We start from the raw sequence: 21,592 nt of genomic DNA, 5'->3' as shown, positions 1-21,592 counted from the left end.
AGCTGAAAAGTCCTAGCCTCTTTAATCTCTCCTCATACGGTGAGATTATTATTAGAATGATTTATCACTGGCAACTTCTGACTCAGCTCTGGCTTCTCTAGCTGCTCCAGGTACATAGGGGAGAACCTGTGTCCTCCCTTGGAGTCAGCTAACATAGCTTCTCCACATTTTCAGTTGCTTTAACATAAGTTGATGCTTTTTAAAAACAAAAAAACAAAACCATGGATGACTGTAGAAGCAGTGAGAATCAAGGTCCCAGCTCTCTGTGAACTACAGTATGAGAACCTCTGTTCTAAGCTATCCTATATTCCAGGCCTCCATTGGACTCTCACAGATATTATTTAGATTAATCCAGGGTACAATAATGATATGAATTGATGAGTTTTCATGAGATAAAATGGCAATTCATCAGGCTTTGTTTTCATTTTTGGGCCAATGGGAAAATGAAAGTTTCATATAAAAATCAGAGACTTAGCAAAATAATATGCAGTATTTTGAAGTAATTATGAAATTAATTTCTAACGTCGTATTTCACTAAAGGCCAGATTCTGCTATCCTTACATTGAGTAGTACTTCACTCTCTGAGCAGTTCTCTTGAAGTCAATGAGACTACTCACAGAATAAGATGACGTGAGTGAGGCTGCCAGAATCTGGCTTGCAGCACTAAAAGCTTAAAGTACAGCACCTGCTAAAGGCTAACTTAAATACATTTTAGTTTTTAATGCGTTTCAAATATTTTGTTGACAATTAGATTGCTGAGAGTAGCTATGACCAACTGCTGTGAGAGTTAATTCAGTCTAACCTAACAATTATTTCCATTTGGACTGCTAGCAAGCTGATTTGACATGAAAATCTTTTGTTCAGTATATGACCATCTCTAAAATTCAGGATTGTCAGAGATGTCAGCCAATCTGTCAACCTTATTTTTGTTTTTAAATCTGCTGCTGGGATCAAAAGTGCTGACTAAGTGGGATAAAATAATAAAAGATGTACTGCTTGCCTTCAGCAGCCTTTTCAGTGTACAGATCAAGGCCATCGCAATAGGAGCATTCTGGAAAAGGGAATTGGTGTCTAATGTACAGTAGATCAGTGAACAGGACTTTATTTATTTTAACTGGATCACAGGCTAGACAAGGGACTTATCTTTTTCTCTCCCTTTCTTTCAGATGACATGTTTGACCTCCCATTCCCAGATGACATGGACAATGACATTGGAATTTTAATCACGGGGAATCTCCACTCTTCTCCAAATTCCTCTCCAGTTCCTTCCCCTGGTTCCCCTTCTGGGATTGGCGTGGGATCTCACTTTCAGCACAGTAGGGTAAGGATCTGTAAGACACATACATATTAAGTAATCCTCCAACAAAGCATTTTCTGTAGTTTCTGAAAATTAACCAGCTGACTGCAGACAGAAATTAATGGAGAAAGAAGCCTTGAAGTTAACAGTAAAAAGTTGAAGATGTTAGCTAGCTACTGTCAGAGAAGATGAAAGGTGCTCCAGTTACACCTTTATTTATATCACCCACTCCAAAGTTAGTGATAGCTAATTGTCATTGTGGAACTTGATTCGTATAGGAGCTTTTGCTTCTTGTGCCAGAGCCATATTCTATACCCTTGAATGGATGTCCATCTGTATTCATGAAAAGCGAAGATTATGATGATTTGGAACAATGCATAGAATCATAGAATATCAGGGTTGGAAGGGACCTCAGGAGGTCATCTAGTCCAACCCCCTGCTCAAAGCAGGACCAATCCCCAATTAAATCATCACAGCCAGGGCTTTGTCAAGCCTGACCTTAAAAACTTCTAAGGAAGGAGATTCCACCACCTCCCTAGGTAACGCATTCCAGTGTTTCACCCCCCTCCTAGTGAAGAAATTCTTCCTAATTTCCAACGTAAACCTCCCCCACTGCAACTTGAGACCATTACTCCTTGTTCTGTCATCAGCTACCCCTGAGAACAGTCTAGATCCATCCTCTTTGGAACCCCCTTTCAGGTAGTTGAAAGCAGCTATCAAATCCCCCCTCATTCTTCTCTTCCGCAGACTAAACAATCCCAGTTCCCTCAGCCTTTCCTCATAAGTCATGTGTTCCAGTCCCCAATCATGTTTTTTGCCCTCCGCTGGACGTTTTCCAATTTTTCCACATCCTCCTTCTAGTGTGGGGCCCAAAACTGGACACAGTACTCCAGATGAGGCCTCACCAATGTCGAATAGAGGGGAATGATCACGTCTCTCAATCTGCTGGCAATGCCCCTACGTATATATCCCAAAATGCCATTAACCTTCTTGGCAACAAGGGCACACTGTTGACTCATATCCAGCTTCTCATCCACTGTAACCCCTAGGTCCTTTTCTGCAGAACTGCTGCCGAGCCATTCGGTCCTTAGTCTGTAGCGGTGCATGGGGTTCTTCCGTCCTAAGTGCAGGACTCTGCACTTGTCCTTGTTGAACCTCATCAGATTTCTTTTGGCCCAATCCTCTCATTTGTCTAGGGCCCTCTGTATCCTATCTCTACCCTCCAGCGTATCTACCTCTCCTCCCAATTTAGTGTCATCTGCGAACTTGCTGAGGGTGCAATCCACACCATCCTCCAGATCATTAATGAAGATATTGAACAAAACCGGCCCAAGGACCGACCCTTGGTGCACTCCACTTGATACCGGCTGCCAACTAGACGTGGAGCCATTGATCACTACCCGTTGAGCCCAACAATCTAGCCAACTTTCTATCCACCTTATAGTCCATTCATCCAGCCCATACTTCTTTAACTTGCTGGCAAGAATACTGTGAGAGACCGTGTCAAAAGCTTTGCTAAAGTCAAGGAACAACACGTCCACCGCTTTCCCCTCATCCACAGAGCCAGTTATCTCGTCATAGAAGGCAATTAGATTAGTCAGGCATGACTTGCCCTTGGTGAATCCATCCTGACTGTTCCTGATCACTTTCCTCTCCTCTAAGAGGTTCAGAATTGATTCCTTGAGATCCTGCTCCATGATTTTTCCAGGGACTGAGGTGAGGCTGACAGGCCTGTAGTTCCCAGGATCCTCCTCCTTCCCTTTTTTAAAGATAGGCACTACATTAGCCTTTTTCCAGTCGTCCGGGACTTCCCCCGATCGCCATGAGTTTTCAAAGATAATGACCAATGGCTCTGCAATCACATCCGCCAACTCCTTTAGCGCTCTCGGATGCAGCGCATCCGGCCCCATGGACTTGTGCTCATCCAGCTTTTCTAAATAGTCCCGAGCCACTTCTTTCTCCAGAGAGGGCTGGTCACCTCCTCCCCATGCTGTGCTGCCCAGTGCAGCAGTCTGGGAGCTGACCTTGTTCGTGAAGACAGAGGCAAAAAAAGCACTGAGAGTACATTAGCTTTTTCCACATCCTCTGTCACTAGGTTGCCTCCCTCATTGAGTAAGGGGCCCACACTTTCCTTGACTTTCTTCTTGTTGCTAACATACCTGAAGAAACCCTTCTTGTTACTCTTAACATCTCTTGCTAGCTGCAACTCCAGGTGTGATTTGGCCTTCCTGATTTCACTCCTGCATGCCCGAGCAATATTTTTATACTCTTCCCTGGTCATTTGTCCAATCTTCCACTTCTTGTAAGCTTCTTTTTTGTGTTCAAGATCAGCAAGGATTTCACCGTTAAGAGGAGCTGGTCGCCTGCCATATTTACTATTCTTTCTACACATTGGGATGGTTTGTCCCTGTAACCTCAATAAAGATTCTTTAAAATACAGCAAGCTCTCCTGGACTCCTTTCCCCCTCATGTTAGTTATCCTCCCAGGGGATCCTGCCCATCAGTTCCCTGAGGGAGTCAAAGTCTGCTTTTCTGAAGTCCAGGGTCCATATTCTGCTGCTCTCCCTTCTTCCCTGTGTCAGGATCCTGAATTCAACTATCTCATGGTCACTGCCTCCAGGTTCCCGTCCACTTTAGCTTCCCCTACTAATTCATAGGGTTAGAAGGGACCATCAGAGTGATCTAGTCTAGCCCCCTGCCAAGATCCAGGATTTGCTGTGTCTAAACCATCCAAGACTTGGCTGTTCAGCCTCCTTTTAAACTTCCAGTCAAGAATCTTCCACAGACTCCCTAGGGCAGTCTGTTCCATTGTCCTATTGTTCTTAGATTTAATCTAATTCTGCTATGATGTAGTTCGAACCCATTGCCTCTTGTCCTGCCCTCTGTGGCAAGAGAAAACAAGTTCCTGCTTCTGGCATCAGAGCAGGATTTGAGAAGATGGTTTTAGATATTGGCCTAGTTTCAAAGTCTTCATAAATGATTTTCCAGAAAAAGGAATTGGTTTCTGAGCGGACTATTTTTCCTCACGATAAAACCCAGTGTCAGAACATAAGCTCTGCAGGTGCTGGAGTTTTATGCTAATTTTGTTTTCTCTGGAAAAAAAATAGCCCTGGGTGCATGCTCTTTCTAAGTTGTTTCTGTTTAAAGTGGCTTCTGAGACGTTGGTTCCAGCATCAATGGTGATTTAAAATGCAAATTTTGTTAATTTGAGAAAGAATTGTTGAATCAAATTTAGCATAATTTTGAAGCAAGTCTGGCAGGGTTGTCTTACACATACACATTCTCTCAGTTGTGTAAGAGACTTCATGGTGCTTTTATTTATGCCCATCATAATCCTTTCCATGACAAACATGCAAAAACTGCAGGCACTGCATTTATAATGTGGCAGCAGGGAGGCTTTTATTAGGGAAGTGTTGAAGTTAAAGCTGAAACATGCTTCACAACAATTATTTAAAAAAATCAGAGATTGAATTTTACTTTATAAATAAATCTAATATAATGGGGATGAATTTGCTGTTGCTTTTGTAATCCACTATTTATATTTTTTATAACTACGCAATGTCCTTGCATCTCCCAGCTACCGGCGGTACATTTTTGTTGTTTTTAAACAGTGAAATTGTAAATCTGGTATGATTTGAAGTCCAGAACACACTCCTTAAGATCTTAACTGCAGACCCTTTATTGAGTGTGGATGATGCTAACAATTCATCGTGACACAACAGCACTATGCTCAAACAATGAATAGTTTCTTTTATTAAAAACCCTCTGGCCACACAAAATTCAGTGATTTTTCAAGCTGGAGAAATGTGCCAGGTTAACAGCTCTGAAGAATAAAGCCCTTTATTTCATCACAGAACAGGCACAGCAGTAGCATAAGCTTGCCACATTGCCCTGCTGCCAGTGTGCCTCAACTGTCACCTTATGGGGCTATCTTGCTGAGACTTCCAAGAAGGTCAATTGGCGGGGGGGAGTGTTCTGTGATCTGGACATATGTCCATTAGACACTAATAATTCAACTCACTTCTCAAAGGCCATCAAGTAGTTATAAATTATACTCCATAAATTGTTTTCAAACTGGCAACCCTAAAGATGAAAAGTTCCATATTCTATTACCAAACCCTTGAGCCGTCCATTCCCACCACTGAGCATCAGTTAACAAGTTTCTCTCCCTGACTTACTGAGTTGTTCAGTTTCTATTATCGTTTTTTTGCATTTTTAAAGAATTACTTCATACAATTGACTCTCAGTGAAAACTCAATCCAACTGGCTTAAAAGCAGCACAAAAAGGTTATTGACCAAAGAGCCTGGAGACCTGGACAAGTCTTCTCTGGGTGAACCTGTTATAGTAATTCAGTTTAACCATTAACAAGGGCCTGGTAATTGAGGTGTAATTTTTGTTTTTAAAAAAGCACAGCGTGTGATCATTACCTTCTGGGTCAGGGAAGGTCAAGCCTTCATCCATGTAACATGTAATTGATTGTTGTAGTTTACCAGTGTGAGCCCTGATTGCTCAACAGCCAGTTTCAAGGTCTGCTGTTGGATTTTCCAAATGCCCGCAGCCAGGTGAGCTGCAGCCCTTTCGAAGCATAACCACTTTATGGGCTGTTTAACTTTCTTTGATGCCTGATTAAGATATTACTGATAGAGAAAGAGCTGCTTCAAGGACTAGCCCTGGAAGGTTTCATGATGAAACCAATTTGGGTGCAGTGGGATCAGATGGGTGTGTTTCCCCCCCACTGAATCAAAAAGTGGGTGGATTAAATGAATTGCCAATCCAGGTTCTTCTGAGACAGGGCTCGGTCTAGAATATTTTCCAACTTTCTAGGTCATGATGTTTGCATCTATTAAAGGAATAAAAAGATGGGAAAGAACATTTGCTAAAAACAAATGTACCCCTAAAAATGCAGTTACAGTTTAAAATATGAAATTAACCTCTCTTGAGCAGAACACACATCACTCCTCTCATCAGCTTTAGAAAACTTCCTGTATATTCATTAGCATGGCAGGTGATGTAAAGAACTTTAAAAGAGGGTGAGGGAAACTGAGATGTGTCAGAGTATCATTTTATAATTCAGTGTATAACCAAATAGTCAGATATTCCCTTTATCTCCTGCATCCCGCCACAGTGAGACCAGCTACAGATGGAAGCATGCCAAACTTGCTTTACATCTAGTTGGACTTATTATTCTAGTGAGAACAGTTGATATAGCTCTTCAGAAAACTTATACAGAAACCAATTAATAACTTTTATTAGCTTATCAAAGGAAGGAGCTTTGTCCAGTACATGGGGGAGTGTGATTCGGGAAAACGCATTATTTTTGTAATATTGTTCCATACCACACTACTTTTTCCTGATCAAACTGATTCTTCAGCAGAGTGTGAATACCTCTACCCACTCAAACTTAAGCATAAACATAGTTCACATCAGCCTTAAGACGAGAAAAGTTTTCCTAGGAATAGTGCCTATAAAAGCAAAAAGAATACAGAAAATGGTGTCTGTTTATCCAGTTTAAATGCATTTTCTTCACTTCAGTATCAGTTATGGGCTAACTTTATTTTTCTCCCTTAAAATGCCTGAAAATTTGAGCTTAGTTCCTAATGCTGCTTGTTGCAATTTGTCCGGCATTGGGCACTCCCAATGCCACCCACTTTCTCTCCACACCATAGCCTTAACAGCTGAAGAACCCAGAGCCTGAGGAGCTGAGGGTTCTAAGCCTTATTCATAATCCTCCAGAAAATGGCAGTATGTGAATACTTAGGATTGATAGCTCGGACAGTGTTCATCAAATAGTGTTCTAGTAAGAGCTGCAAGCATGGGGTCTCCATGCCAAGACATCCTAGCTAATGGACCAGAAGGCTGAGGTTTTCACTCATCTCAAGTTTGTTCTGTAAAAGTAAAAATTCTTGAGTTGAAATGTCTGCACTGACATCATGTTGTCTTATAAAATCTTGTCTAATGGGATTTTTTAGCCTTTTTTAAAATTAACCAATGAAATAAATGTAAATATGTCTGGTTAGTGTGAGAGAACATAACAGTATCTCATATGTGACTCAATTTATATCAGATAAATACTCTACCACAGAAATTAACTATTGATTGTCATAACTAGCACAGGAAGGAATGGAACAGAGGAGGTATGTCTCCTATTGAATTATATATAGGTAGGTACAGTACTTGATACTTGTATCATTAATATCATATAGTACGTGTTGTTTTTCCTAATGTGAACAGTCAGTACAATTTCTGTCATACCCATACGATAACAAATGTAACTGAAAGAGCAAATACAGTTTCAAACTTGAAAGACTGAATTATTCTCTCTCTGAACTCACGCAGCTTCGACAAAAAACAGCCATTTCTAAATTACTTTTACAGAACCAAAAGGAAGTCTCTTAGAATTCTCTCACATTAGCCAAAGAGACAGGATGACTGGAATTTGCAATATGCTGAAAGTGTATTCTGCTGGATGTGGGAAAGCTCATGAAATTTGGGGAAAGTAGAAACCATACAATTTCTCCAGCCACTGCTGCTCTATAAATCATCCAGATGCCTGCAAACAGCTGTCCTTTCCTTTGGAGCGCCCCTATCTTCTGCCAGTTTAGAGAGGACAATTCCCTCCAGGATCAAATCCTATTTCCCTGCATATAGCCTTGATTTCATGCCATTAGGCCCTGGAACAGACTCACTTCAACCTGTCATGTTCTGTTGTTCTTTAGGGACCTGAGGTGCTCCTGGATTGTTAATCTGGAGAACCCCACTACCAGAGATTAGGGCTAAATAGTGTGGTCTGAAAAACTCTGTGACTAGCTAGAGGGAATGTGTTGCACAGTCTGAGATTACCTTGATAACTGGCAACAAGTCAAAACTGGATTCAGAATTGAGGGGTATGTAAACAAGGGGTGAGTATCTGTGGGTGCTGACAGAAAAGGGATTGGGACAGTGAAACAAGGATTGAACTGATTGATTTTCATGCTGCTGATGCTTTTCCTTTTTTTCCCTCTAGAGTCAAGGAGAACGTCTTCTTTCCAGAGAAGCCCCTGAAGAGCTGAAGCAACAGCCTCTTGCTCTAGGATACTTTGTATCAACTGCCAAAGCTGAGAATCTTCCACAGTGGTTCTGGTCATCCTGTCCACAGGCACAAAACCAGTGTCCCCTCTTCCTCAAGGTTTGTCTAGTATGCTGTCCCTAGAGGGGGATAATGGCAGGGTAAACAGACACCCCCCGTTTTCCTGGAAAGTACTGCCTTTCAGGGGTGTCAACTGATTATATTTAAAACTAAAGTTATGTTTGAGTTTCAATGTAATCAGTTGGCTGCTGCATTCCCATTTATGCTTCCTCTTCCCTCTCAGGTCCTTGCCTCCATCTGCAGTCATTTGAGCATCCCTTCCCCCACTTACAGACACTCAAGGTTGGGGCTCCCTCTATGCTGGGATTTGGTGTGTGCCAGCTGCCTGCTTTCCTACTGAATTGGTCTTCACAAGCACACAGTGGATTCTGACCATGCCAAACGCTAAAGCACCCTCACATTAAGTAATATTAGAGGATGGTGCCCTGGCTTTCAGTTCCCAAGGCCTAGTCATCCTGAGGAAGAAGAAACCGTAGTTCTCATTCTTCCATGCTACAGCTGTGGCACAAAGACCAAAAATGAGACGCTCAAGCAAAACAGCAGTTCCAGAAACTTAGCTTACTTGATGTACAGTGATGGACACAGTATAAGAACCTGAATAGGATAGATATAGAATCAGTATCTTTCGTTTCTTTTCTGTGATTACCTTTTTGGAGATTTTCATAATGAAACAGGCAATGAAAAGTACAAAAAGGTAAATGACTTACAGCTTGTATATGTTTCCAAATACTGCACACTTCACAGGATTGCCAATAGAACTACGTAATTGCACAATTTTACAGCTTGTCAAAGCTGCAAGACCAAACAATACAAAACTACACAAATATTATATAGACATAACATGTTAGGGAGGGGATAAGAGTAATAAAATAGGAGAAGACATGCCTGAACAGGGAGAAGAGGTGGATTAGTGTCTTTAGTGTATATTCTTATTATCCTACAAAATCTTTACTTAAGATGTAATATCTTCAGTGTATATAATGCTTCCCATTACAAAGGATCACAAAGCACTTTATAAAACGTACACCGATATACACTGGAATTGCTTCAACTACTCGAAAAATGTAGTCACCTATTGGGTCGCATGCAGCAATTTCTTAACCCCACATTGTGCAAAACTACACATTCGTGAATGAGGAAAATAATATACCCCTAATACAATCCCAAAGTAATTAAGTAAGCAAGATGTAGAGTAATAAGACAGTCTTGTTGTGCTTGCCCATTTCCAATTTAACTAATATCTTGAACTCTTTCCTTAAGTACCCTGGGTCTTTCTGTCTACACAGGTTCTTATGTTGGTGTCCATCATTCTACTATAACAGACCAGTCTTTCACTCTTTCCCCTGACAGCAAAAGACAGGTTTAAAGTGGTAGTGGTGATTGTTGAATATAGAAAAGTGAGTGTTGGTTAGTATCAGTAAGGGTACCTTTGTGGGAAAACTTGGCTGAGGAAATAGATTTTGTATTAAGCTTTGATGATTACAAGTGACTCAGATTTATAAGCTGAAACGCGGCTCCTCCAGCACCACAACATCCCTATACAAGAGATGTTGGCTCAGCGCTGACCAAAGGAAGAGGGCAACTCAGTGAGTCATCAAGCCAGCTCCTGTAGCACTTCTGGTTTTCCAGGGAGACCTTCTAGCTAAGTACATGCTTGGCTCAACTCTGCTTTGCTTGCTAAATTTGAGATCACAACCCAAGCAGATATGAAAGCAGGGATCAAAGATCAGGTTTTTGCTCATTTTAAACCTCAATTTTTGAGGTTTAAGAATGCATAATAGAACTATTAAGATTCAGTTCCAGCAGTAAAAACACAGCTCAGACAAGACAGAAACTTTCTGGATTCCTTCCTGAAACCATTTAGTAGGTTTAGACTTTCTGCTGCTAGATTCATTAGTGCATTGGGTGCAATAAGTCCTGTTGCTAACACATTACATAATCTGTTTGGCTTTCAGTGCTTGAAATAGCTGTTTTGCATATATGGTGGCTATGGACTGTGGACCATAGTTCAGTGTGATTTTCAGAGACATCTGACCCCCAGTAATAAAAATTTGGGGTCAGTTCAGATGAACATTCGAGAATGAAATTGCAGAGATACAGAACGTATATGGACACAGTAGGATTCAGCAGAGAACAAACAGCATGTCCAGCTCTAGAGTCTAAACCTAGTTAACCAAAATTTCAAGTTGTCCTGGGAAGTGGGCGGGATCTGCTTATTTAAAAATTCTCAGAGATATTGCTGCTGGTCCTTGTGAAATCTGCTGACACACCTGTTACGCAAATGGCTATGTTTGTCGCTTTCCTTCCATAGGCCTCACTGCATCACCATATCTCCGTAGCACAGACTGATGAACTTCTCTCTGTAAGGAACTCTCAACGGGTTCCCCACCCCCTCGACTCTAAAACTACATCAGATGTTTTGAGGTAACATCTTCCAGGCTGTGCATTCCCCACCCTCCCAAGGCTATGAGAACAGTTGGCTGAACATCACTGAGGGATCCATTGCTTTGAACCTCAGAATCTTTCCCCTGCTTTAACAGTTCCAGTGTGCATTGTGCTCAGCCCTCTGTGGGTGCACAAGACAGCCACCCTCCATACATCCCTCCTGAGGGGATGGGAAAATTTTGTTGGAGTAAGGTACTGCCACCACTAGTTGAAAGTGAGTGGGGGGAAGAGCAGGAGCATAGTGGCCATTTCTCATATTCTCTGCACCAGTCAACAAGCTGGCAGGGACTTTGTTGGGAGTACATTCTCCCATCCAGAGAAATAGGGTTGGTGGGTTTTTTGTTTGTGTTTTAAGTAGAAGCTAATGCACTCTCTCAATTTCCCTTCTCCTAAAGATAGAGTAGAAAGTAAACAAGCAAGCCTGTGTACAAGTCAATAGAGCTGGCCAAAACACTTGTTTTTGATGAGCAAGATATCTGGGGGTTTTGAAATTTGGGTTCATGCCGCATCAGAATGAAACCAAATTTGCCAAAATGTCTCTGTGAATCAAAAAAATTAGCTTCAAAAACACAGCACTTCTGAAACAAAATGTGAAACTGACTGTCAGTTATGCTGAGCCTCTGCAGGTCCAGAGCAGCCCCATCGTACAGACTGTTGGGGCCAGTAACCTCGGGGCATCCAGACTCCTAACAAGCAACCTTAGGGTCCCCAGCCCTGGGGTGGGGCCGCTGACCATGTATGTCATCCTAGGACTTCCGGGCTCCCAGCTCCAAAGAAAGTCGCTTTGGAGTTGTGGGTGGCATGCAGGCACTTGGTTCCAAGCTGGGAGCTGGAAGCCCTAGCGTGGCCCCGCGCTGGAACTGGGATTTTCAGGACTTCTGTAGTTCCTGCTCTGCATCAGGGAGCCTGGCCAGATCCAAGAGACCCAGCTCCAGCCAGGGCTCTGAAGGCTGCCAATCTCTCTGCCCTGGAGCTGGCAACCTAGCCACTCCCAGGGCTCAGCTGCGGAGCAGTCAATCCTGGAACAGCAGCAGGTTTCCAATGGAAATCTACCTGGTTTTTAGCAACATTTTGTTGAATCTGCAATAGATTTTGCTCCAGCAAATCGATACTGTCTAACAAAACTGAGTTTTGTCAGACATATTCCTGACTTGCAGAGCTGGTTGGAAATTTTCCAAGTAAATGTTTTAGAAAAGACAGCATGAAGAGCAGGACCGTAATTTACCAATGCCATCACTCAGTCTCTCTCTCTCTCTCTTACAGGTTTGTTTTGGAGCAGTACAATGCACTGTCCTGGCTCACGTGTAACCCTGCCACTCAGGATCGCAGCTCCTGCCTTCCTGTTCACTTTGTGGTGCTCACTCAGCTGTACAACGCCATCATGAATATACTTTAATAAACAAGCACTTGTTCCTCTGGCTCATTCCCCCCTTAACCTGAGAAATGTGCCACAGTCTGCAAAAATCAAAACTTTGCTTCTCTTCAGACCAGGCCCGAGGTCCTGTGCTGTGCTTCAGTTCCTCCATAAGCACACGTGATCTCTGCAGTGTTCAAAACTAATCGACCCATTGACACATCTCTGGCAGCTTCTATCAAAAATCTGGGCCCATCCAGAAACAGTGAATATACAGTATCCTCAATCCAGTGTTATTTTAGAGGCCCAGTAATTGCTGGTCAGTGTGAAATAAAGAAAAGGAAGAATCTGAAGACGATGTCCTTTTGCAAGGGGAACTGATTTACAATTAAGGGCAATTTCAGCCCTGCACGTAAAGTCTTGTAGTGACCAGTTTGGGTTGCCTAAAGGTTACTTTGTTTGAACAGCGTAAGCTGGGATTTTGCAGAAAAGGAGAACCAGTTATATTCTATTATAAATAATGGAGTTTTCTGTCTACCTGGAGTTCCTATCAGAGTGGATTGGGATGAATGCATGCATTTGTTTCCTGTCCATGTAGATGTGAAAGGTCTGGAGATATTTTAATTTTATTTATTTTTAGGTTTTGTTGTTTAAATTATAGAGGACCAGGTACAGTAGATGATCCTAAAGACCCAGCTCCGTTCCAGCGGAGGATTATTTATCTACATACCTCTTACTCTTCTGACCTAGAAATCAGAAATGGAGCTAAAAAACAGTAACAATCAAAATACAAATTAGGAAGACCATGTGCGAAAGGGGAGCACATTCAGAACTCTAATAGTGTCAGCATTTTCTGATAAGAACATGCTCTGCTTTAAAGAATTCAGCTGTATTTAGCCTGGTTAAAGCAAGAAGTGGCCAGTGTTTAATGAAGGATAACACTACCATATGGAAGAAAAGAGAGAGGGGTGGGGAGGGAAAACATTTTAAAGCCCAAAATAAAGGCAAATTGAAAGGGGTAAGTTAATCTATTGTAGAGCAGTGACTGAGATATATTTCCAATGAATTTAATGATGTTAGAAAACTATTATTGAAACCTGAGTCACCCATAGCTCGGGGCAGACTAGTCCATGTACATATCCAAAAGTATGTTTTTTGTTTACAATGAATCAGTTACAAATCTGGTGTATTTTTTCTGACTATAGGAATATTATTTCAAAGAAATAATTTTTAAAAATTATATCATTAAATTAGTACTTGAAGCTATGCCACTGTGGTGGAAAAGTTACTTTGTTTAGTAAAACAATTGCCATTTTTAAAGGTTAATGGTGAATTGAAGTATTTTTATGACTCCTTCATTCCAGGCTTCAAGGGGTTTATATTTAAACTCCATTTTCTAATGTTTGTTGTTGCACTGTGCAGCAGGCATGGATTGCCTTATGTGAGGGGTCAGGGCACTTGGATCAGGCTGTGAGATCTAGTTATCTATGGAGAAAATCCTACAAATTTAAAGTTCTTCCAAAAGACTTTCATGTTCTGGTTAAAAAAAAATTAAATTCTATGATTTTAAAAAGTATTTTTCTTGAGATAATGTAACATTTAAAACAAATTATATTAAAAAATTGCTTTTGTGATGGGAAGGTGAAAGCAGAGGAGTAACCTGTAAATGGATAATTTCAGTCTCTGCTCCAAGCCACCCATGTGGGTGTCTCTTTGCAATGTATAGGTAAAAAAAAAAATTAGATATCAAAACCATTTGTATCTAATGTGTACAGTGTAAAATTGACTTTAAAAATATTGCAGTACTATTTTTTCTTAATCAGAAAAGAAAATTCTCAAGGCCTTTTGAAGAGCATAAAAAATGAAGATTGTAAACTTGTATAAAAAAAATTTAACTTGGGGAGGAAAAAAATGTAAAGTAGACATTTGTAATCTTTTACCACTTTGGGGTTATTTGTTCCCAGGATTCATCTGAACTTTGAATTATTGTTTTGTTTGGGGCTTTTTTTTTTAAATGGGCTGTTTTTATCCAGGGGCTTTTCTTCCCCAGAAACCCAGTTCTAAGCAAAAATTTAAAAAGGGCAGCAAGGAGTAGTTTTCATCTGGTGTCATTTTTATTTAATTTTTTTTTAAGTTAAGAGAAGTTGTTGACATATTTATATGTTTTTGTGCAAAATAAATGAATGGCAATAGATTTTAAAGAAAAAATCTTATGTACTTCAGTGTGAAAAAGTCTGTATAATATTTCCCTTAAATATGCATTATTTTACTTGTGAGTTTTTTACTGAATTAATCTGAAATGTACAAGCCCTGGCTTTCCTACAGCGTGAAGAAGTTTTTTTTTTTTCTTAATTTCTAACTTTGGAAATCATGCTGAAATCAAAATTATTATTACAGTTGTTTGAGCTAGAGGGAGAGGGTGGGGGGAGGAGGGAATGTCCAGCATGCTTGTATGTATATTTCAGAACCTTTTTTAAATGTAAAAGCTGTACATTTCGGGGGAGTTCTGAATTTCTTTGTTTTTTTTTTCTCTGAGCATTTTGCAGTGAGCTTCTTTTATATATAGCCAACAATTTGAAAGAAAACAAAAAAAAAATGTGAAGTTCATTTTAAATCTACAGTATATCGCTGGTACAGTACACTAAAAAGACTTTGATAAAAAGAAGAAACAATAATAATAAAGACCTCCATTTTAAATGTCATTCATATATACCTTGTGGATGAGAGCTATATACTTTTACACACTTTTTTAGATGAATAAATTATTGAATTACTGAAACTTCTGGGTGGAGTTTTATTCTCTGTGGTATATTCTTTGACTACTGCTGAATTATTAGCAAAGCCGTCCTAGAGAGTAAAGGTTTTGTGTTTATATGTAACTGTAGTATCTATACAGCATGCACAGAAATGAGGTCCATTATGTGCATTTTGTCGTATTCATTTCTTCAGGAGCAAATCTAATCCCTAGGGAAGGTAACTTAGAACTCAGACACCTTGGCTGTTAAAATGCATTTAAAAATCCATAGCTTCCTCCTAGGATGATGTGACTTGTTATGATTGGCACTGGCATGACTTCACACTGCAAAGAAATGAAAATTATATTAAAAAGAGCTCAATATAACAATTGTTACTGTTAGAGGTGGCAGTAGTGTAAAAGCAAATACAGCAACCAAACTGTAAATAGTACGGGTTGTGAATCTAGAGATACTCATTGTAAAGCACTTTTAATTCCAAGAGCTTTATCTACTATGGATGAAATGTATCCCTATGTACCTATGTTTTTAATGTGAAAGTTAAATTACTCTCCCTCCTTCCCCCACACTGGGGTCAGCCTATATGTGTAAAACTGAAATGCAGTTGCTTCCATGATAGAGGGGACCACTAGTGCACTATGGGTGGAGTAGTGAGGAACTTTCAGCTAAACCTCCGTTCTTACAAAACGCACCATGGGATCTTCAGTGCAGGGCAGACAACACACTGGTTTTTAAGATCTCATCTAAAAGACATGACACACAGTAACTTGGATGGGAATTCAGTTTATTTCAAAGCCTTAGCTGGCTGTGCTATGGTTTGAAACCATAGTTGAAGAGTACAGGTTTTTGCACTCAGAGGCCTATTGCTCCTCAAGGGCTGAGAATCTTCCTCTTCAAGAGGCTCTAAATGAACTCCTAGGATTTGGTCCTTGGTGGTTCCATAGCACTAAGAACTTTGCCCTTATTTAGACCATTACTAGAAATCCTCCATAAAATTATGTTGATGGGCCCAGTTCAGATGTGAATGGATTTGTATTGACCTGCATGACCTATATATTTGCTTAATCATTTTCTCTTCCGCAGTGCAATTACTATTGAAAAATGACTGCGCAACTATGAAGTTTATTCTCCTATACAACAGCTGCATGTTGGAGGTCTGGTGAATTTTCATTGAGCTACATGGAAGTTTTGGCCACGTAAAAACAAGTTTAGAACCAATGCAGTGGGGGAAGTAAATTTGATTAGCTATATCTGACCAAACCAGTTTCCAGTGTTGCATTTAAAAGACTGCCATACCAACCCAAATGGAGGTATATTGAGGGTTTTGTTGAACTTGCTCAGGAAAGGTTTTTGGAAAATGTAGCAAAAATAAGCTCTTCATCATACAGAAAATTCAGTTGAACACAGTAATTTTTCCTGAGATTTCATTATTGCCAAGTCAGTCAATCCCAAATCATTGCAAAAATTGACAGTCCTTTGGTTTTATTGGTTAAAACACCTCACCACTTTGTAGCAAGTTCTAACACCACCTTCACCTATCTGGCTGGCCTGCATCCTGACAGAAGCCATCCATTTACAACAGCTGTGTCCCTTCAAAACAGACAGGATTTGTGTTGGGTCTGCAGAGTGTAGACAACACTGGAAGACTGACCTTCATAGATCTCTTTCTTGTAAGTTATGGTTCAACACCTCACTCATTTTCCATTTGAAGAGAGATAAAGCCCATCTCCACATGCAGTTACAGCCTTGGACAGATGGGACTGCCACTCAATATTTGCTGCTGTATAACCTCCAACTGGGATTTTCTAACTCACTGCTGAGCTCATGAAATTGGCTTTGCATATAAAATTTTTAAATTTAGAAATAATCATAGACTAAGGTAATTGTAAGAGAAGTCCCCAACCTTCTCATTCGAGATTTCTTTAATCTTAAAATCCATATGACAAAAATTGTGTTTATAGTTTATTTTATTTAACTAATGCTTGTAAATCCTATACAAATTATAAAATAATATTGCTTAGAAGTTCTTAGGAAAACAGGGCCCCGTGAAAATGGAACCAATTCTCTGGTAAATATTTTAATTTTTGTCTTATACTTGTGAGTGTTAAGGTCAGATTTCATTGCTGCTGTCCAGGATTCCTAAAAAGATACATTTCATAACTCATTGGTTGGGGGGAAATCGAATAAAAAATTTACTCTGAACTAATTGCTTGTAAACTATATTTGGGTAGTTGTGGTAATAATCATGACAAACTAGGACTGTTATAGAGGTGAGTCTTATGGTTAAGATAATTTATCAAGTTCTTCTTAATCGAGCTGATAGGAAAATGAGGGGAAAACTTTTCAATATGTGTTTATAGTGTCAATTCTATTTTTGTCTAAATGTTATGATCCGCTAAAAATAAAAACAGATTTAAGCACAGTTGTATGAAGCATCTGCTATCTGAAATCATGTGGGAATATACTGCACACACTGAAAGAAATTTAGTATAAAACTAGTGTTTATCTCTCACCATTTACAATGGAAACAGAAACACCATTGACATCCCAAAACAGGAAACCTTTGGTCTCTCACAGCAAAGCTATATTTATAAAATTACACTGCTACCATTTCCCTGTTTTGAAACTGAATCTTAACACTTTGACTAATGTTTACATGGGACAGACTATTTTATGTTTCTAGACAAGACCAGATTGTTGCATTTCAGCTATCAGCAATCAAGGCAAAAGCGCTTTATGGTTTACTGTGGAACAACAATGTGCATATGATTCTTGTAATATCGAATATGCTCACCCAAGAACCCCAGCTGCAGTCACACCAACTTTTCCAGTGTGCCCAATCCTGTGAGCTGCACAGCCCCTTGATTCTCATACAGTTTAATGGCCTAAGAGAAATAGATGCATTACAGAAAATTGTAAAAAAATCTTGTTTTTTCCTCAAAGGAAATAAGGTGCATTTAACTGAACAAGTATTAAAATAATTGGTTTTTCTATGTACCACACCGTCCTTCCACGGAAGTGTATTGAAACCCATTTAAATGAATAGTATGCAAGGGATCAAATAATATCTAGCCCAGATAGCTCTTTTTATCCATGGATCTTGAAGCACTTTACAAAGGAGGTCAGTATCATTATACCAATTTTACAGATAAGGAAACTGAAGCACAGAGAGGTGAAGTAATTTGTCCAATTTCACCCAGCAAGCCAGTGGCAGAGCAGGATACAGAACCTAGGCCTCCTGGGTCCCAGTCCAGTGCTCTGTCCTCTAGACCCCTAAATAAAGTAGAGAATAAATCTCTAATGCACCAAAAGGTATGTAACAACTCCTGTGGAATATTTTTGGTGACATTAAATGGTTATTCATAAATATTAGCTTCTTGACCATGATTCTCAACAGCAGAATCAAACACTTTGAAATCAGAGTGCTGCTTGATCCATAGACGTGGCTCCAGGAATCTTTGCAAGTTCTAGAGTGGGTGCCATTAAGAAGTCAGAATTTGCCAGCAGTTACTGGGGCATTTGCAAAAGCACACCTTTCCCTATGCTCCCAATAGGAAACAATTGTGGGATCAGCTCTCCATGGGCATATGGTGACCGCCATAGCTGGCTCTCTACAGAAATGGTTCATGAGATCTGGAGACTGGGTTAGACCAAATTGTTACTGATAACTGGGGAGTGAAGGAACAATAAAGTCCTCTCTTCATGAGACTCTAGCAATTAACAGCTACTTACCGGAGAAAATCTTATGCTGTAGCACATTTAGGACAAAAACAACAGAAAAAACACCTGCTATGGATTTGAGACATTTTTACACTTACAAATGCAACTCAGGCCCACACTGAACAAAGGGGAAATAAAAATGCTTTCACCGACAACTTCCTGGGCTGCCAAACCACATGCCAGTGAAAATGTGTTTAAAATGGATGGGAAATGCAAAGGAACATTTAAACTTCAACCCCAAACAGTGGCTGCTATTTCTGCTGGAGCTATGCAACGGACTGGGAGAACCACGTAATTCTGAAAGCTGAATTGCAAAAGCCTCAGGAGAGGCATGATGCAAAATTGCTGAACCTCCGAAAAAGGTCTCACATCATGGTGGCTTTAGAGAAAAATATTCCTAAGTTACAAAAGCAAGATGATGCAATTGGGAGTTCTTAGCTTATTGGGAAAATGGCGCCTCTGGGATTTCAAAACTATCCCTAGGGTGCAAAAATGCCCCAGCTCCTTTCCACTTTAAAACTAAAGATGTGACTGTGCCAACATGTTCCAGTCTAGACTTCTCCAGGGTGTGAGCTGAGGCTGCCCTGCCCTTTCTCCACTTACAAACCTCCACTCCAATCAAAATCCGATTTACATTCTGGGTAAATTAGGCACATGAAACTGCAGCAGAGAAGTCGGTGGAAAGACATGATACACGGGGTTACAGCCTCTTCAAACGACAACTCGCCAAGTGATATGACCTTACTTAGCTGTAAGGGTTGATTTTTGCCCTTGGAGTCACACACATAAGGCTCCCAGCAAAGTTTTTTTGGGGGAAGCTTAAGTCAAAATATTAACAGCACGAGGCACTTTAAAAAAAAAAAAAAAAAAAAGAATCTTACATTTTACTGCAATTCACATAAGATCCCACACACTGAAATCAATCGGCAGAAGAAAAGTGTCTACAACGATTTTCCTGTGTCCAAGTACAAGAGGTACTATGCCAAGCACTGCTGCTGGCATACTGTAAACTGATGGTCACTAAGGAAGGCCACACGCACACCCAGCTGTGTTGTGTTTCCATAGTATTCAGTCACACTGTCTTTAAAATATAAACCTTTCAGTGCCGGAGCCCTGTTAATGGTGTTTTTCACCTACTGTACAGTGCAACTGTGACATATCAATGACAGAATAAAAATAAACTGTACTGACAAGAAAGTGGGAGTTTTCCCATTACTGGGCTCCTCTCACAGAAAAGATGGTGTCGGGAAAGCGTTCAAGGTGATATTTCAACAGAAGTACGTAGTCTTACATTCAAATACTATTTAAATAGCAGAGGTTTTATAGACTAAACCTAAGAAATAGCATAGCCTAAGTCATCTATGAATATAAAAGTGTCCCCTTTCTACTGGCTACCTGAATTCTGAAGCACTTAGAGGAGAGGAATGTGATCAGGAACAGTCAGCATGGATTCACCAAGGGCAAGTCCTGCCTGATTAATCTAATTGCCTTCTCTGATGAGATAACTAGCTCTGTGGATGAGGGGAAAGCGGTGGACGTGTTGTTCCTTGACTTTAGCAAAGCTTTTGACACGGTCTCTCACAGTATTCTTGCCAGCAAGTTAAAGTAGTATGGGCTGGATGAATGGACTATAAGGTGGACAGAAAGCTGGCTAGATTGTTGGGCTCAACGGGTAGCGATCAATGGCTCCATGTCTAGTTGGCAGCCGGTATCAAGTGGAGTGCCCCAAGGGTCAGTCCTCGGGTCGGTTTTGTTCAATATCTTCATTGACGATCTGGAGGATGGTGTGGATTGCACCCTCAGCAAATTTGCAGATGACACTAAACTGGGAGGAGAGGTAGATACGCTGGAGGGTAGGGATAGGATACAGAGGGCCCTAGACAAATGAGAGGATTGGGCCAAAAGAAATCTGATGAGGTTCAACAAGGACAAGTGCAGAGTCCTGCACTTAGGATGGAAGAACCCCATGCACCGCTACAGACTAAGGACCGAATGGCTCGGCAGCAGTTCTGCAGAAAAGGACCTAGGGGTTACAGTGGACGAGAAGCTGGATATGAGTCAACAGTGTGCCCTTGTTGCCAAGAAGGCTAATGGCATTTTGGGATGTATATGTAGGGGCATAGCGAGCAGATCGAGGGACGTGATCGTTCCCCTCTATTCGACATTGGTGAGGCCTCATCTGGAGTACTGTGTCCAGTTTTGGGCCCCACACTACAAGAAGGATGTGGAAAAATTGGAAAGAGTCCAGCGGAGGGCAACAAAAATGATTAGGGGACTGGAACACATGACTTATGAGGGAGAGGCTGAGGGAACTGGGATTGTTTGGTCTGAGGAAGAGAAGAATGAGGGGGATTTGATAGCTGCTTTCAACTACCTGAAAGGGGGTTCCAAAGAGGATGGCTCTAGACTGCTCTTAGTGGTAGCTGATGACAGAACAAGGAGTAATGGTCTCAAGTTGCAGTGGGGGAGGTTTAGGTTGGATATTAGGAAAAACTTTTTCACTAGGAGGGTGGTGAAACACTGGAATGCGTTACCTAGGGAGGTGGTGGAATCTCCTTCCTTAGATATTTTTAAGGTCAGGCTTGAGATAGCCCTGGCTGGGATGATTTAGTTGGGGATTGGTCCTGCTTTGAGCAGGGGGTTGGACTAGATGACCTCCTGAGGTCCCTTCCAACCCTGATATTCTATGATTCTACCTATGTGGCATCTCATCCTCATAGTACCTCCCAAAGATTTATTCTCACAACATCCTTATGGGGTACATACGGTGGGAAAATGTTCCCATTTTACAGACAGGGAGCTGAAGCAGAGAAAAAGTGACTTGTCCAACATCATAGAGAGTCTATGGCAAAAACAGGAATTAATCCCAGATCTCCTAAGAGCCAGCCCCATGCCT

The 21,592-nt window shown here is 40.7% G+C and overlaps 1 protein-coding gene across 1 annotated transcript in view; it reads left to right on the top strand.

The window, feature by feature from the left end:
* Window positions 1-15,002, top strand: part of MED13L (mediator complex subunit 13L) — a 445,177-nt gene extending 430,175 nt beyond the window's left edge. The window contains exons 28-31 of the mRNA XM_077834666.1: window positions 1,167-1,321; window positions 8,302-8,463; window positions 10,736-10,848; window positions 12,133-15,002. Of these exons, the coding sequence (XP_077690792.1) occupies window positions 1,167-1,321; window positions 8,302-8,463; window positions 10,736-10,848; window positions 12,133-12,265 (563 nt within the window). The 3' untranslated portion in view covers window positions 12,266-15,002. The remainder of the gene's footprint in view (window positions 1-1,166; window positions 1,322-8,301; window positions 8,464-10,735; window positions 10,849-12,132) is intronic.
* The last annotated feature ends 6,590 nt before the right edge of the window (window positions 15,003-21,592 follow it).

Source organism: Eretmochelys imbricata, chromosome 15 (assembly GCF_965152235.1).
Source record: "Eretmochelys imbricata isolate rEreImb1 chromosome 15, rEreImb1.hap1, whole genome shotgun sequence".
Classification (NCBI taxonomy): Eukaryota; Metazoa; Chordata; order Testudines; family Cheloniidae; genus Eretmochelys; species Eretmochelys imbricata.
Note: the sequence above shows the minus strand (reverse complement) of the source record. Positions and strands in the feature narration are given on the sequence as shown.